The 16,923-nt window shown below is 35.9% G+C and overlaps 1 protein-coding gene across 1 annotated transcript in view; it reads left to right on the forward strand.

Annotated features, from left to right (window-relative positions):
• Window positions 1-16,923, forward strand: part of frmd5a (FERM domain containing 5a) — a 161,882-nt gene that overhangs the window by 102,409 nt on the left and 42,550 nt on the right. Inside the window, exons 2-4 of the mRNA XM_073850104.1 lie at window positions 695-799; window positions 4,504-4,546; window positions 11,438-11,516. Of these exons, the coding sequence (XP_073706205.1) occupies window positions 695-799; window positions 4,504-4,546; window positions 11,438-11,516 (227 nt within the window). The remainder of the gene's footprint in view (window positions 1-694; window positions 800-4,503; window positions 4,547-11,437; window positions 11,517-16,923) is intronic.

Consider the following 16,923-nt stretch of genomic DNA (forward strand, 5'->3'; position numbering starts at 1 on the left):
AATATGCTGGTTTGCTGTTCAAGAAACATCTTTATTATGATTATTATCAATATTTAAAACAGTTGAGTACTTCTTTTTCCAGATTTTTTGAAAAAAGAATCTTACTGTTCATATACAATTTATTTGGACAGACTCTCAGGTTTCTACAGTCATGTGTGACGAGTGATACATTTAAAAATCATTGGAAATTTCTATAGGGACTAGAAATGTTTCTAGTTTTGCTCTGCTTTAAAATATTTAGTCTGCTAGATGATGCTTTTTTGTAGAGTAAAACATGCTACACATCACCATGATAAAATCATTGTTTGTTGTGGGTTTTATTGAAGACACTTGTACACTAAACGCTAATATCGGCTTGAAACCTGGGACAAGTAGAAATAGAAATGCACCCCAACAGTCTCCTGAATTATTAAAAAAAATCGATATGATATGACTAGAAAAGGTCATGGAAAAGAAATTGAAATGGCTGGACTCTCTCTACATTAATATTAGATACACAAAATCTTTCTCTAAAGGAATTGCTATCTGACTAATATTGTGCTTTCCTTCTCAGCCTTCAGTTCACTAAATTTGAGCTTTATTTGGCTGGTCTTCTTCAGTTCTTTTTCTTTAGACCAAAAATTAAAAAAAACATACCCAGACAAATAATAAACTTCTTCCCTATTGATCATTTGTTATTCTCTTTGTCTTTCAGAGGGATGCCAAAGGCCAGTATTTGTTCGACCTCATCTGCCACCATCTAAACCTGCTGGAGAAGGACTATTTTGGCATTAGATATGTCGATCCGGATAAGCAACGGGTAAGTATCCCACCATGTGGCTTGTGTTGAGCAGTCCAAGGTCAACGGTAATGCGGAGCACCAATTCATCATCTCAGCATTCCATGTCCACAGCTTCATTATTATGAAAATGCTGCATCTGTCAGGATCTCCTCAAAGTGGCTTTCATTTCTTAGAGCGTATTGGTTGTGATGCTTAATAAGTGATGAATTCATGTGCGTTATGGGTGGGCTGTATTTGTATTGATCCTGCACCGGTCAGACTGACTGAGGGTCATTCTGGAGTAATCAGGGAGTGTCACGGAAAGAGACAGAGCTGAGGACTGATGGAATGAACCTTCCGGAAGGACAGGTTTGAAAACTGTAAACCATATGAGGCCAGGCCTTCGTGGCTGAGATTAATAGTTTTTGCTTTAAAGGGCCAGTTCACACAGAAATATGTAGTTTATATACAGTAAACAAAATGAGAACATGTTTTCATGGTAATTTCAGTGCAGTGAAGTCTATTTGAACTAATATTTTTTGAAGGAATATAGCTTTGTGTAAGGAACATCTATCAATCTGTCCATCTATCATCCTTTTTTGCTAAATCAGCTGGTTTTAGCTGATTTTTAGCTTTTTTGCACTAAATCAGCTGGCTTTAAGCTTGCTGTTTAGCTGGCTTTTTTGTTAAAACTGCTGGTTTTAGCTGGGTGTAGATGGCTTTTGGCTTTTTTTTTTAGCTGATCATTTTGCTAAATCATCTGATTTAAGCTGTTTTTTTTTCTAAATCTTTTTTGCTGCTAAATCGGCTGTTTTTAGCTGTTTCTTCTAAATAATTGGTTTTATCTAGTTTTATCTAGTAGATTTTCTGTTAAATAAGCTCATTTTAGGTGGTTTTTAGCTGTTTTTTTTTTTACTGAATCAGCTGGTTTTAACTGGTTTTAGCTGTTTTTTAGTTTTTTTTTAATCTATTCATCAATCTATTGTCTTTTTGGCTAAATCAGCTGGTTTAAAGGTGTTTTTTCTGCTAAATCAACTGGGTTTAGCTTGGTGTTTAGCTGGCTTTAAAAGAAAAGCTGGTTTTAATGTCTTTTAGCTGGTTTTCACTAAATTAACTGGGTTTATCTAGTTTTATCTAGTAGATTTTCTGTTAAATAAGCTCATTTTAGGTGGTTTTTAGCTGTTTTTTTTACTGAATCAGCTGGTTTTAACTGGTTTTAGCTGTCTTTGCACTAAATCAGCTGGTTCTAAGGTGTTTTTTCAGCCAAATCAACTGGTTTTAGCTTGGGGTTTAGCTGGCTTTAAAAAAACAGCTGGTTTCAAGCAGTTTTTAATTTAATTAAATGCTTTTAGCTTGCTGATTAGCTGCCCTTTTTGTTAAATCAGCTGGTTTTACCTAAACCAACTGGTATTCCTGTTGAAAAAACATACACTAAGCTTAGGACCAGCACATGACCAACTAAGAAACCGGCTTCAACCAGCTACGGACCATCTTAAACCAGCATCCTAGCTTCAAAACCTACCTAACCAGCATATGCTGTTTTTTTCAACAGACCTGGCCTTTTTCTTAAAACAGCTGTTTTTAGCTGGGTTTAGCTAAATTAACTGGTTTTAGCATTTTTTTTTTTAGCTTTTGTTGCTAAATCAGTCGTTTTAGCTTTTTTTTTTTTTTTTTTTTAGATCAGGTAGCTTTAGCTGGTTTTAATTGGTTTGTTCTTAATCTTTATCATGCTAGCAATATGCTAATTCATGTTAGCAACATTGGATTTTGTTTTTTAAGCAGTGTTTTGCTAAATTAGCTGGTTTTAAGCTGGTGTTTTTTTAGTTAAATAAGCTGGTTTAAGCTTTTAAAAACTAGTAAATTAAAACGTATCTATTTCAAACTGAAAACGTTTAAGCTTCAAGCTTTTAAAACTACTTCAGTCTTCCTAGCTAGGCTTTTTCAAGCCAACTTACATTTTGTCTACAAATGTTTCAAATGTTTACATCTAGTTTAATATCTAAGTGTTTATTAATATTTTGTAGTTTTTAAATTAGTTCTATTTAGCTTTACATTATTTTTATTTCAGTTTTAAACTTATTTTGTATCAGTTAGTTGCCAAGGTAACATTTATAGTTTCTACTTTTCTAATTTAATTTAATGTTTTCATCTAATAATTTTTTATTTAATGTGTATATGTCTAATATTCTATTTTAGTTCAGCTTTATTTTAATAAACACTGCTTCATATTAACAAAATATTGAATGTTTAAATATTTGGAATTTCTGTTTAGCCTAATATTTTTAGTTTTAACTTATTTTATATTAGATAGTTGCCAATGCAACATTTCTAATTTATCCTTTTCTAATTTAAGTTTAAGTTTTTTAATAAATCAGATTACTTTTTTTCAAATAACTAGTAAAATAATACATTGTTTAAATTTTCAACGAAATATTTGAGTTACTTTTTCAAATATGTGACACAAGTCACTTTGTTTTCCCATTTATTCAGTGATTTCTCTCATTTCCTGTGAAAAATCGGGAATAGGTGCAAAGGCAGAGGCACTTCTGTCGGCTGGAGGTTTATTAATTTCACTCTTGGTGTGAAAAGGCTGTTACAGTTGCCAAAAATATAACTTTTGGATTTTTTGTTATTAAAAACAAATGAGCAAGACCAGCCCAGGTGACAAAAAGTAATGGAAAAATAACATAACATAACATAACATAACATAACATAACATAACATAACATAACATAACATACTTTTTCACTCAATATTGTAATGCATTACTTTCTATTATTTTATTTCAGCTTTATTTCAATTAATTAAAATGTTGTTTTATAGTTTTATTTAAAAATAACAACCCTTTTTCAGATGGTAAAAAGACATTATATATTAAAAAATTATTAAATGTTTAAATATTTGTAAATAAGTAATATATATTTAAAAAAAAACAAAGATTCTAGATAAACAGTCTGTATAGTTTCTGTAAGGGAATACTTTCTGTCTCTAGAATTAGAGATCTGTGCTGATCTGTGTTCACTAAGTGCAAACCTGACAGCGCACAAGCTTTACATACTCATACTCTAGAGTTTTATCCTGTCTGTCTTTTTGACTGACCCCCTTTGGGAGCTTCTCGCATTGAGTGACATAAATAATAATGAGGGCATCTAACTGATGCTAGGCTGCTGTAGACGACACACTGGGACAACCATAGCGTCTACTGAGTGCCCACAATTCCCTTTAGTATATTCCTAGTTGGCAAAATATGGCACAGATAAGCTGACAGTCCAGAATACAATGAAGAGTCAGGGAAATGTTTGGCCAAAAAGCTTTTAGATCACCGTAATCTGAAATCGAATCCAGCCTGATGCTATTTCTAGACATTAGCCTACTGGCACTAAGACCCAAATATATTTTTTCTAAAATCCAACGGCTCAGTTTGGCTGATTTGGCTTATCTGAGACTGCACACAATAGCAGCGATAGAATCTCAGCGTGATGTCGAAGACGTGCTAATGTTTCGCTCTAGAGAAGAAAGAAATGAGATGAAATGATTAATATATCTACCCTGCCCCCATCTCACACTCATACTGATATGAAATCTCTGTACATCTACCCACACTGACCACCTGCTCCTGTGTAATTATGTGTTAGATGAAATATAGATGTAATATGTGTGTGTTCATGTGCTCTGTCAGTATACGTGTATGTGTGTGAAAGTGAGCGAGTGTGAAATTAAAACTCTTTTCTCTGTTGTTTTAGCACTGGCTGGAGTTCACCAAGTCAATTTCTAAGCAGATGAAATGTAAGTATCATCAGTCAGATCTTATTTATAGCACGCTAGCTGCCATAATGGAGCAATTACGAACAACAGCACTATGGTGACCGTAATGAAGCATGCTAATGGGATTCATGGGTACTATACATTTACAAATGGTGCGATCTCAAATAGGAGCTGTCATTTGATGAAGTGGTGATGTTGTTCTGACATGCAGTGGGTCTGGAAACAATATCAGACGAGTAGACGTGAGATATTGCTGTATATCGGCACTGCTGTGATTCGGCCGTAGGCACGAGGTCGCAGGCCAAATGCTGTAGATAATCACAGCATGCTAATATAAAGCCATATATTCAATTCAATTCAATTCAAGTTTATTTGTATAGCGCTTTTCACAATACGAATCGTTGCAAAGCGCTGTACAAAAGTTTAGGCTACTACAATATATTTAGTAATTTTAGTATTTAGTGGTGAATACTGTATGTCAAGTCGATGTACATATGATATAAATGTTAAAATCAGTAACTGTGTAATCGAACAGATGATGAACACTAATTGCAATGATTATGTGCTGTGATCAAACTTGTAAGAAAATTATGTAGTGCTGTATGTTGTTTCAAGGCTGGCATCATCTGCGGTCCTCTGAGGGGTCGGCATCATCTCTTCTTCTGAATCCAGACTGAATCTTGTGTAAATCCTAGTTACCACGGGATGGAAATCCCGTGGCAGAAACAGAGAAACAAATAGAGAAATAATTAGCGTAGCTGCTGTTCCAACTTCCAACCAAACAAAAATGATGTGTTTAGCCCAAGCTGAAGAATATTAATGTGCATTTGATCAGATGTAACTGAAGTACAACGTTATGAGATACATTATGTGAATGCTTGGCTAAAGAGATGAGTCTTTAATCTAGATTTAAACATAGAGAGTGTGTCTGAACCCCGAACGTTATCAGGAAGGCTATTCCAGAGTTTGGGACCCAAATGAGAAAAGGCTCTCCCTCCTTTAGTGGACTTTGCTATCCTAGGTACTACTAAAAGTCCAGAGTTTTGAGACCTTAGGGAGCGTGAGGGATTGTAGCGTAGTAGGAGACTAGTTAGGTATGCAGGAGCTAAACCATTAAGGGCCTTATAGGTAAGAAGTATTATTTTGTAAGTGATACGGAACCTAATAGGTAGCCAGTGTAGAGACTGTAAAACTGGGGTAATATGATCATATTTTCTTGATCTGGTAAGGACTCTAGCAGCTGCATTTTGGACTACCTGTAGCTTATTTATTGAAGAAGCAGGACAACCACCTAGTAGTGCATTACAATAGTCCAGTCTAGACGTCATAAATGCATGAACTAACTTTTCTGCATCAGAAACAGGTAACATGTTCCGTAGCTTAGCAATGTTTCTAAGATGGAAGAATGCTGTTTTAGTAACATAGGAAATATGATTTTCAAAAGACAGGTTGCTGTCTAATATAACACCCAGATTTTTGACTGTAGAGGAAACAACAGTACATCCGTCTAGTTGCAAGTTGTAGTTTAAGAGATTCTGTGTACTCTTTTTTGGTCCAATAAGTAATATTTCAGTCTTATCTGAATTTAACAGTAGAAAATTATTGGTCATCCAGTCTTTCACATTTTTAACACACTCTGTTAACTTTGCTAAGTTAGAAGTTTCATCTGGTCTTGTTGAAATATATAGTTGAGTGTCATCAGCATAACAATGGAAACTAATCCCATATTTCCTAATAATATTACCAAGGGGTAACATGTAAATTGAAAATAGTAGAGGACCTAGGACAGATCCTTGTGGCACTCCATACTTTACTGGTGTTAGCTGCGATGACTCCCCATTTAAATACACAAAGTGATAGCGATCGGACAGGTATGATCTGAACCATCTTAAAGCCTGCCCTTGAATACCTGTATAGTTTTGTAATCGATCTATGAGTATTTCATGATCTATAGTGTCGAACGCAGCACTAAGATCAAGTAAAACTAGCAATGAGACGCAGCCTTGATCTGCCGCAAGTAGCAAGTCGTTTGTGATTTTTACAAGTGCAGTTTCTGTGCTATGATGGGGCCTGAAACCTGACTGAAATTCTTCAAAGATGTTATTATTTTGCAAGAAGGAGCACAATTGAGCAGACACAACTTTTTCTAGAATTTTAGACATAAATGGAAGATTAGAAATGGGTCTGTAATTTGCCAGTTCACTAGGGTCTAGCTGTGGTTTCTTAATAAGAGGTTTAATAACTGCTAGTTTGAATGGTTTTGGGACATGACCTAAAGATAACGATGAGTTAACAATATTAAGAAGCGGTACTTCTGCTACAGGTAACAACTCTTTTAGTAATTTAGTGGGTACAGGATCTAATAGGCATGTTGTTGGTTTAGATGTGGTGATAAGTTTATTTAATTCTTTCTGTTCTATAGTTGTAAAGCACTGCAGTTTTTCTTCCGGTGTAATGACTAATGTTGAAGTATCAGTTGCAGTAGTAACTATATTTGTTATTGTATTTCTAATGTTGTCTATTTTATCAGTAAAGAAATTCATAAAGACATTACTATTAAACTGTGCAGGAATATTCAGGTCAGGAGGTGTTTGGTTATTTGTTAATCTAGCCACTGTGCTAAATAAAAACCTTGGATTGTTTTGGTTTTTTTCTATGAGTTGGTGGATGTACTCGGCTCTAGCAGCTTTTAAAGCCCGTCTATAGCTGGACATACTGTTTTTCCATGCAATTTTAAAAACTTCTAAGTTAGTTTTTCTCCATTTACGCTCAAGATTACGAGTTTCTTTTTTTAGAGAATGGGTATTACTGTTGTACCATGGCGCAGTACGTTTTTCTCTAACCTTTTTTAGCTTGATTGGGGCAACAGCTTCTAATGTATTAGAGAAGATAGTGCCTATGTTACTAGTCATTTTGTCTAGTTCATGTTTATTTATGGGTGCACAGAGCAGTTGAGATAAATCAGGCAGGTTGTTTGCGAATCTATCTTTGGTAGCAGGAACAATAGTTCTGCCCAGACGATAACGCGGAGCTATATAGTTAACATCGCTTTGAGGTACGATATCTATATCAGTAAGATCAAGTCCGTGCGATATAATTAGATCTAGTGTATGATTAAAACGATGAGTGGGCCCAGTGACGTTTTGTTTGACTCCAAAAGAGTTTAACAGGTCATTGAACGCAAGTCCTAACGCATCATTTGTATTATCAACATGAATGTTAAAATCTCCAACAATTAATGCTTTATCAAAATTAACCAATAGGTCAGAAAGGAAATCTGCAAATTCTTTTAGGAAATCTGTATACGTCCCTGGAGGTCTATACACAGTAGCCAGAGCAAGTGATAGGAGAGATTTATTTTGCATATCTGACAGAGTAACATTAAGTAGGAGTACTTCAAATGAATTAAACCTGTACCCTGTTTTCTGAGTAACATTGAAAATATCACTATAAATTGTTGCAACACCACCGCCACGACCGATCTGAAGAGGCTCATGCTTATAACAGTAGTTTGGTGGAGTAGACTCATTCAGACCAATAAAATCATTTGGTTTTAGCCAAGTTTCAGTCAAGCAGAGTACATCAAAACTATAATCTGTGATTATTTCATTTACAATAAGTGCTTTGGGTGCAAGTGATCTAATATTTAGGAGCCCAAGCTTTAAAAATTGTTTTTGTTCATTTATTGTGCATTTTTCTGGTTTAATCACGATTAGATTTTTTCTAGATCCTGCATTAAATTTTTGTTTTGACCTCACTATTCGAGGAACAGACACAGTCTTTATAGATTGGACAGCACCAGTACTATCGTTTAAATGTGCATAACAAAAGCCATCATCGCAACTATTTGAAGAATTGCTTACTAGTCAAATGGAGCGCAGCGTCCTGGAGATGTTGTCCGACAGCAGTTCTGCTCCGACTCTGCTGGGGTGCAGGCCATCAGCGCGGTAAAGCCTAGGGCGCTCCCAGAAAAGATTCCAATTATTAACAAAGAGCAGTTTCTGTTCTTTACACCATGACAACAACCATTCATTTAGAGCAAAAAGTCTACTGAACCTTTCGTGTCCACGTCGATACGTGGGAAGCGGTCCTGACACGATGATCTTCGTCGCGGGCGCTGTGCTGCGTACCGTCTCGATCAGGCTCCCGAAATCCCTCTTCAGGACCTCCGTCTGCCGCAGCTTGACGTCGTTCACGCCCGCGTGCAGGACGATCGCGCCGACGCTCACATCGTCCTTCAGGATGGCAGGTATCTGTGAAGAAACATCGAGAACGCGAGCACCAGAGAAACAGCGAGTGTGCACTTTACCGTTAGCTAAGTTAGCACGAACGTACCGGACGATGGAGTCTCCGACGATCACAGCGTCGTGTTCCGTCTCGCGGAGGGGAGCGAAGCGGTTCCGGGTGGAGATCTCGAAGACCGGAGGCGGCGGAGGGGGAGAGGTCCTCGCCCGGGGCCTGGCTCGCGTCTTCGGCTGCTGCTGCACCCAGGGTCCGTGGTGTCCCGGCGCCGGAGTGAACGACAGCCGGGATGATCGCGTCCTGGGTGCGCCTGTATATATCATTGTATATATCATGTCTACGAGTGTGATATTGCATTTATACAACAGTCCGACAGCACGGGTGTGTAAATACATTAAAACCACAGCGGAGTGTCTTTAAAAACCCTCTTTTGTGCAGGACTACTTCCTTCCGCCACGGATTCAAATCTCAGTTTGACAGCTGAGCCCAAGCCTCCGTTACTAATTCCAAAATGTCCCTTTAGAACTAGTAACAAAGGAACATTGATTTGCTTCCTTGAAAACTTATTGTATTACTGCATTAAAAGCTCATTGTATTATGAGTTTTATGAAAGAGAGATGAACTAAGCAATCGTGATTACCTGCATCTGATAAAGCATTCATTCTTCATATTCACAATGAAACGTTAGTTTGAATGTCCGCTGAGGAAAGCGTTATCTTTGTCGTAGCATTAATATGCTTAATATCATCTGTTAAAGGTAATTTCTAATGACAGCGCTGCTCAGTGCATTTGTTAGCTGTCAAGCTGTCAAATGATTAATCGTGATTAATCGCATCCAAAAAAGTTTGTTTTTACATAATATATGTGTGAGTACTGTGTAAATGTATTATGTATATAAAAATACACAACTTGCATGTATATATATTTGATGCAAAATGTTATATGTAACTATGAAGAGTTTATATGTATATAGAATTAAATATAAATATATATAGACAACTATTATTATAATATATACATGTACATGTATGTATTTATATATATATACATTATTAATATACTCAGTGCTCACCAATTTATTATATAAACACCAACTTTTATTCTGGATCTGATTAATCATGATTAATTGTTTGACAGCCCTAGTTTATTTACTACAACAAATAATAGTTTAATGAGACCAAAAACTGGCAGTTAGATTTACCCAAAACTAATTATATCTAATGTTTAACCACTGTAGAGACATCAGAGCCAGCTGTAAGTTCCAGAAGGTCTGGCCGAAGTGAGGCACTCTCGGGCGAATTCATGAGCGCAAAATGGTCGCAGGCGATCTGGAGCTCATGTGTCCGTAAACAACGATGCAAATTTTCCAATAGTCATTATCTTTAATAACAAACTGCATTTTTGAACTATAAACAAGTACATTCTCAACTGAAAACCTCTTAAAACTACATTCTGTGATACAAAAACAGTAATATTCATAAAATGCTACTGGATTTGGGCATCCGCCATGATGCTCAATGTAAAAAGTACCGCAAGTGGATTGATTACAAACGGTGAAACGGCGGAGTTCTGATATCGCTCTAATATCGCACTCTTATCAGCCAATCAAATTCGAGGACCAGAAAGAACTGTTGTGTAACTCTGTCAACTCAACCAGAGTTTGGCTCCAATTTTTTTGATTAAGTTAATATTTTTCTTGGTGAAAGAAATACCTAAATGAAGAAGAAAGACAAATATTAAATGTCACGGATGTATATTTACTGAGTAATACACTATTTTGTAGAGGGGGTTAAAAATGGCACTTTTGAAGTCAAATTACACCAAAAATGACCACTACCATTTTTAAATTGGAATATCTCTGGAACTGAACCATACAGGGCCTTAAAACTGAAGATACCAAAAAAAAAAAAAAAAAAAAAAAAAAGATATATACAAAGATTGCTAAAGTCAGAATTTACTAATGGACATACCAACCTCTGTGTAAAAATAACATGATGATCTTTCTAAAGGCATTTTTTACCACCTGAAATTTGGCTTTGAATCTGGATTACTCAGTAAATACACATCTATGACTTTAATATTTTGACTTTCATCACTATACATGCTTATCTTTCTTCAGAAAAAAATATTTACAAAATCAAACATTTAAATCAGTTATCACACAGAATGACCAACCTGGTCGCATGATGAAAACGTACCTATGGGAAAGTTTTGGCGAGATTCAAACATTTAAGCTAGTTATCACACAGAATGACCAACCTGGTCGCATGACGAAAACGTACCTATGGGAAAGTTTTGGCGAGATGCAAAATACAAACCAATAAGTACATATCACTGCAGTATCTAACAGAAATGTCCACTAAGTGACAATGAAAGATTGTTTGAACATTTCTGTTGGAAACCACAGTGATATGTACAAAAACGTTCTAACAGGTACATTTTCGTCATGAGGTAGCAACAACCCTTTAGAAACAAGTTTGTTGCAAAATAGCATAATATGTAATGCAATCTTTCTTCTCTAGTAAATTTGTTTTTAATAGTGTTTAGATTAAGGCATTACACCTAATATACTAAGGCATAGTATGTATTGTATTAAGTCAGCAAATACAAAATCAGGTTAAGTTTACTGATTAAGGCAGTGATTCTCAACCATGTTTATTTTCTCCACAGCACAACCTCCGTTCACCATGTGTTTGCGGGTAAAGTTCTACCCACCAGATCCTGCTGCTCTAAAGGAGGAGATTACCAGGTATGAGCTTCCACAATGACAGGATTCTTCTTTCTGCATTCAGTACTTCAGTCACATGATTAAATGGCACCTGATTACAGAGCTGGCTCAGTTTCTTGCATAAAGGGATAGGATTCCTTTAAGCATAGACCTAAAGCTCTGCTTTGATTAAGCATTACAAACCAACAGCAACAGATGTTTGGCAACACCAGAACGCTATTCGACTTTGCTTTGCTTGTGGTGCTTTGAAACATTGTGCTTCTATTTGCCCAATATGGCCAGTGCTGCAGTGATGAAGTACTTTTGTTGGCAAACCATAAGTTAACATCTCATTAATTACATAAACCAAAAACCACACAAACAGATTTTTGCATTGGCTTTTGGAATATTGCAAAAAATAATCTCTGTGATTATTAGATATGAGTCTCTATGCTAGAAATATTAGATCCAGCACCAGACACCAGATGCTGTCAGAAAATGTTTTGTCGGATATCATAAGAACTAGTCAGAAGTGCTTGTTGACTGATTTTCCAGAGCTCAGACAGTATGTCCCAGTCCAACGTGATCCCATGAGAATTTGTATGTATTTAACGTAGAATGTGATTCTACAAAACGTACATTTACTTACGTTTTCACAGACATTAAACATGCAATACTGATGTATTGACAGCATTTTAATATACAATACTGACATATTTACAGCATTATAATGTACAATACTGACATATTTTAGCAGTTTAATCTAACCTACAGTGAGGGGAAAAAATTATTTGATCTGCTGCTGATTTTGTACATTTGCTCACTGACCTAAAAAAAAATTCATCAGTCTATAATTTTAATGGCAGATTTATTTGAACAGTGAGAGACAGAATAACAACAAAACCTCATGATCATTGAAACTCCACGAGGTGAGATCTTGCATGGAGCCCCAGACCGAGGGAGATTGACAGTTATTTTGTGTTTCTTCCATTTGCGAATAATCGCACCAACTGTTGTCACCTTCTCACCAAACTGCTTGGCTATGATCTTGTAGCCCATTCCAGCCTTGTGTAAGTCTACAATCTTGTCCGTGACATCCTTGGACAGCTCTTTGGTCTTTTTGGTCTGATTGAGTGATTGCTTCTGTGGACAGGTGTCTTTTATACAGGTAACAAGCTGAGATTAGGAGCACTCCCTTTAAGAGAATGCTCTCAGCTCGTTACCTGTATAAAATACACCTGGGAGCCAGAAATCTTGCTGATTGATAGGGGATCAAATACTTATTTTACTAAATAAAATGCAAATCAATTTAGAACATTTTTGAAACGTTGTCTGGATTTTTTGTTGTTGTTGTTATTCTGTCTTTTACTGTTAAAATAAACCTACCATTAAACTTATAGACTGATCATTCCTTTGCCAGTGGGCTAACATACAAAGTCGGCAGGGGATCAAATAATTTTTCCCCTCACTGTACTATTGACACCTAATATGTTACGTATGAATAACTAAGATTATTGAAATCGTGGCATTAACTTTTTATGATATTCAGTTGTCATATTAATGGCATTCTGTTTTCAATTGCATTATTGTGTTTCTGACAGTTTTTTATACTATACATACAAAATAGTTATGTTAGGTTAAAGGGTAGGAGTGGGATTAGTGACTAAACATTTTTTTAATGCTATAGACCTTTTTCTTAAGTAAACGATGCACGCCGCCATTACGAATTCTAACGTCAGATTGAATGCATTTCTGTTCCGGTCTCCATAGGAACCCATTCAAATAGCGTCCATCTGTTTTTGATGTAGCTAACATCTTCAGCTTTGTTTCATCTACACACTCATTAAAGTGAAGCACTGACAAATGACGTCATTGCGACATTGCCAAGTGATGGCGCTATGGAGCCATGTGCTATTTAAAAACATTTTAATAGGTTTAACATTAGATTATTAGCTCGGAATATACACTAATTTGACTAGAAACAATGCAGACTGGAAATGCAAAGAATTCTTTATTCATTCTTTCTTCCGCGTTCAGGAAAAAAAAGTCTATATTGTTACAAAAATGGTGCTTTCCTTCCATATTTCAGTCTATTTATATTCGCTATAAAATGGGTAGGTTTAGGTTTGGGGGTAGGTTAAGGGGTCAAGAAATCTAAATCGCTTATTGATAAAATGATTAAAAAAATACATTGATACAAATATCTATAAATTATGTAAAAGATTCCTAAATATTTTACATTTTTTTAGCAAAAAATGCGTAGCCCTTTTTACATTTAAATCACTAAAATACATCCAAATGGTATGTTTCAGCATCAATAAAAACATACATGTAATGTTACTAATAACTATGTATAATCAATGAGACCAGGCTTCCCAGTCACATTTTATTGGTTAAATAAACATTGCTTACATTATCAGAAAAAAAAAAACAATTTATTTTTATACTTTGACATTACCAATGTTTTCAAAACTCTATTTATTAAACACAAGTATGAATCTCATCAAGTTAGTGTTTTTAAGCATTTTGCATTTATTCCAAAATGATAATTCATGGCAGTAACAATTAAAACAATAGACTTCATTTGTTCAGTTATTTTTATTAACAGTTACCTTTCAATTAATTTTAAATTCTTTGGATCATCAGTCATCAAAGCTTGATAAATATGAGTCACAGAGAGTTTAAATGAGATTTCCCATTAACACCATTATTTTGTTCATTCAGACTTATTTGCGAACGCTGAACATGCACAAACACAACATTTATTGAATGAACCAATCACAGCTGAACATAACCAGTCATATCCAATCATATTGCGATGGAGGCATTCCTTCTCTCATTCATTCTCAATTACCCCCCAACAAACTCACTGCATGCTTTAAGGGGTCTGTTAAAACTCAGTGGGCTTGGGAGGCATGACTGGTGCCAACTTTACCCGCTGATGTAGCTGTTGAACAGTGTTTCTTTAGAAAAACGAGTGATTTATACACTTTTTTTTTGTAATATTGGCATTGCTTTATTTTACTACTACAGGTTTCTCAATTTTTGACGAGGCGCTGCCTCCCTTGCCTCCTTGGAGTTAACGCCCCTGCTCTAAACGCGTACCTGTGTCTAAACCACTCTCATCTTGCTGTTTCTCTCAAGATTCAAAGCTATTTCTCACTAACTGCTAAGAAAAGATGTATGGTCAGTGACTCCTAACAGATTCCTCTGAATGATACATGATTAGCCTCCAGCTAGCGAAGTCTTGGCTGGCATCACAGTGTCTCTCTCTACCTCTTTCATCCCCTCTCGATCAGTCTGCAATGAGGTCACCCAAAAATGCACACACTCGACCTGAAAAGAGATCTTATGATACTGTGCTTCTTATAACCTAATTGGGGTCTGCATTGATGACAGTGTGTGCTTGTAAGTAATAGACATTAAATTGGGGGAATTTGATATATGGGCACTTCAGTGTTGTGTTTTCAGGTATAGATTGATGTGTAGAGTTGGGGGAGATGCTGGTGTTTACTGTACTGTGAAATGAAATGCTTGTGGGGAACACAAAGTAATAACTCACACTGAAATGAGAGGAGAGGCTGGAAAGAGACGTGAAACAAGAGGATGAACACAGAGTTGAAGACAGGAAATTAGATGAGAGAGAGGCAGGTAGACAGAATCAGCAGAAATACTAATGAGCGATACAGCAGAGAAATAGAGGGATTATCTGAAAGAAAAGGACATCATTTGGAGCGAATGGAAGAATTAGCATAGTCCTTGTAAGAGAATAAAAATGTATCCACCTCAAGTGAGGGTGTCGCAGCTGTTGGGATATGCGGGAGAAAAAAGTGATTCTGTCTCACTGTGCATTTTTTCTGCCATTCATAATTCCACAGTAAATCCATGCTGAGTTTTTCAGCGTTTGGAAGTTCTCAGGTCTTAAAATGAGATTACTGCTTAACACCATCCACAAATTTGTCATTAGCATAATTTCCATGGCAAACAAGTCACTCACACCCAAACTGCATACTAGCAACATAGCAAAGCAGCACAACATGCATTGTACAATCTGGTGTCATGACGAAAACGTATCTTTGGGAACTTTTTAGTTTTTACGTTTTATGACACATTCGATGTAAAATGTCCATTGGGTGATGCTAAAAGAGTGTTGTTTTTTCCCCAGAACAGATGAAGGTACATATGGTATGTTTCATATTTGTATGTTTTGTACGTGTCACTATGGAAGCCTGTTTCTGCCACTAAATAAAAAATAAAAAAGGTAATTGCAACTTTTTTTCTCAGAATTGCGTCATATAAACTTGCAATTCTGACTTTTTTTTTCTCAAAACTGTGATATATAAATGCACAAATTGCTAGATATAAAGTCAGAATTGTGGGATATAAACTCACAATCCGGAGAAATATTTTTTTCACGCAATTGGAAGTTTGTATCTCGCAATTCTGACTTTTTTTACTCGATCGCACGTTTGTATCTCATAAATCGGACTTTTTTGACGCGATCGCAAGTTTGTATCTCACAATTCTGACTTTTTTCAGGTGATCACAAGTTTGTATCTCATAATTTAGACTTTTTTGACGCGATCGCAAGTTTGTATCTCACAATTCTGACTTTTTTCACGCGATCACAAGTTTGTATCTCATAATTCTGACTTTTTTCACGCGATCACAAGTTTGTAACTCGTAATTCTGACTTTTTTCAAGCGATCACAAGTTTGTAACTCGTAATTCTGACTTTTTTCAGGTGATCACAAGTTTGTATCTCACAATTCTGACTTTTTTCACGCGATCACAAGTTTATATCTCACAATTGACCTTTTTTCACTGACTTTTTCTTCACGCAATTGCAAGTTTGTATCTCGTAATTCTGACTTTTTTCACGCGATCACAAGTTTGTATCTCACAATTGACCTTTTTTCACTGACTTTTTCTTCACGCAATTGCAAGTTTGTATCTCATAATTCTGACTTTTTTTACTCGATCGCACGTTTGTATCTCATAAATCGGACTTTTTTGACGCGATCGCAAGTTTGTATCTCACAATTCTGACTTTTTTCAGGTGATCACAAGTTTGTATCTCATAATTTAGACTTTTTTGACGCGATCGCAAGTTTGTATCTCACAATTCTGACTTTTTTCACGCGATCACAAGTTTGTATCTCATAATTCTGACTTTTTTCACGCGATCACAAGTTTGTAACTCGTAATTCTGACTTTTTTCACGCGATCACAAGTTTGTATCTCATAATTCTGACTTTTTTCACGCGATCACAAGTTTGTATCTCATAATTCAGACTTTTTTCACGCGATCACAAGTTTGTAACTCGTAATTCTGACTTTTTTCAGGTGATCAAAAGTTTGTATCTCACAATTCTGACTTTTTTCACGCGATCACAAGTTTATATCTCACAATTGACCTTTTTTCACTGACTTTTTCTTCACGCAATTG

The sequence above is a fragment of the Garra rufa genome, chromosome 11, assembly GCF_049309525.1.
Source record: "Garra rufa chromosome 11, GarRuf1.0, whole genome shotgun sequence".
In the NCBI taxonomy this organism is placed as follows: domain Eukaryota; kingdom Metazoa; phylum Chordata; class Actinopteri; order Cypriniformes; family Cyprinidae; genus Garra; species Garra rufa.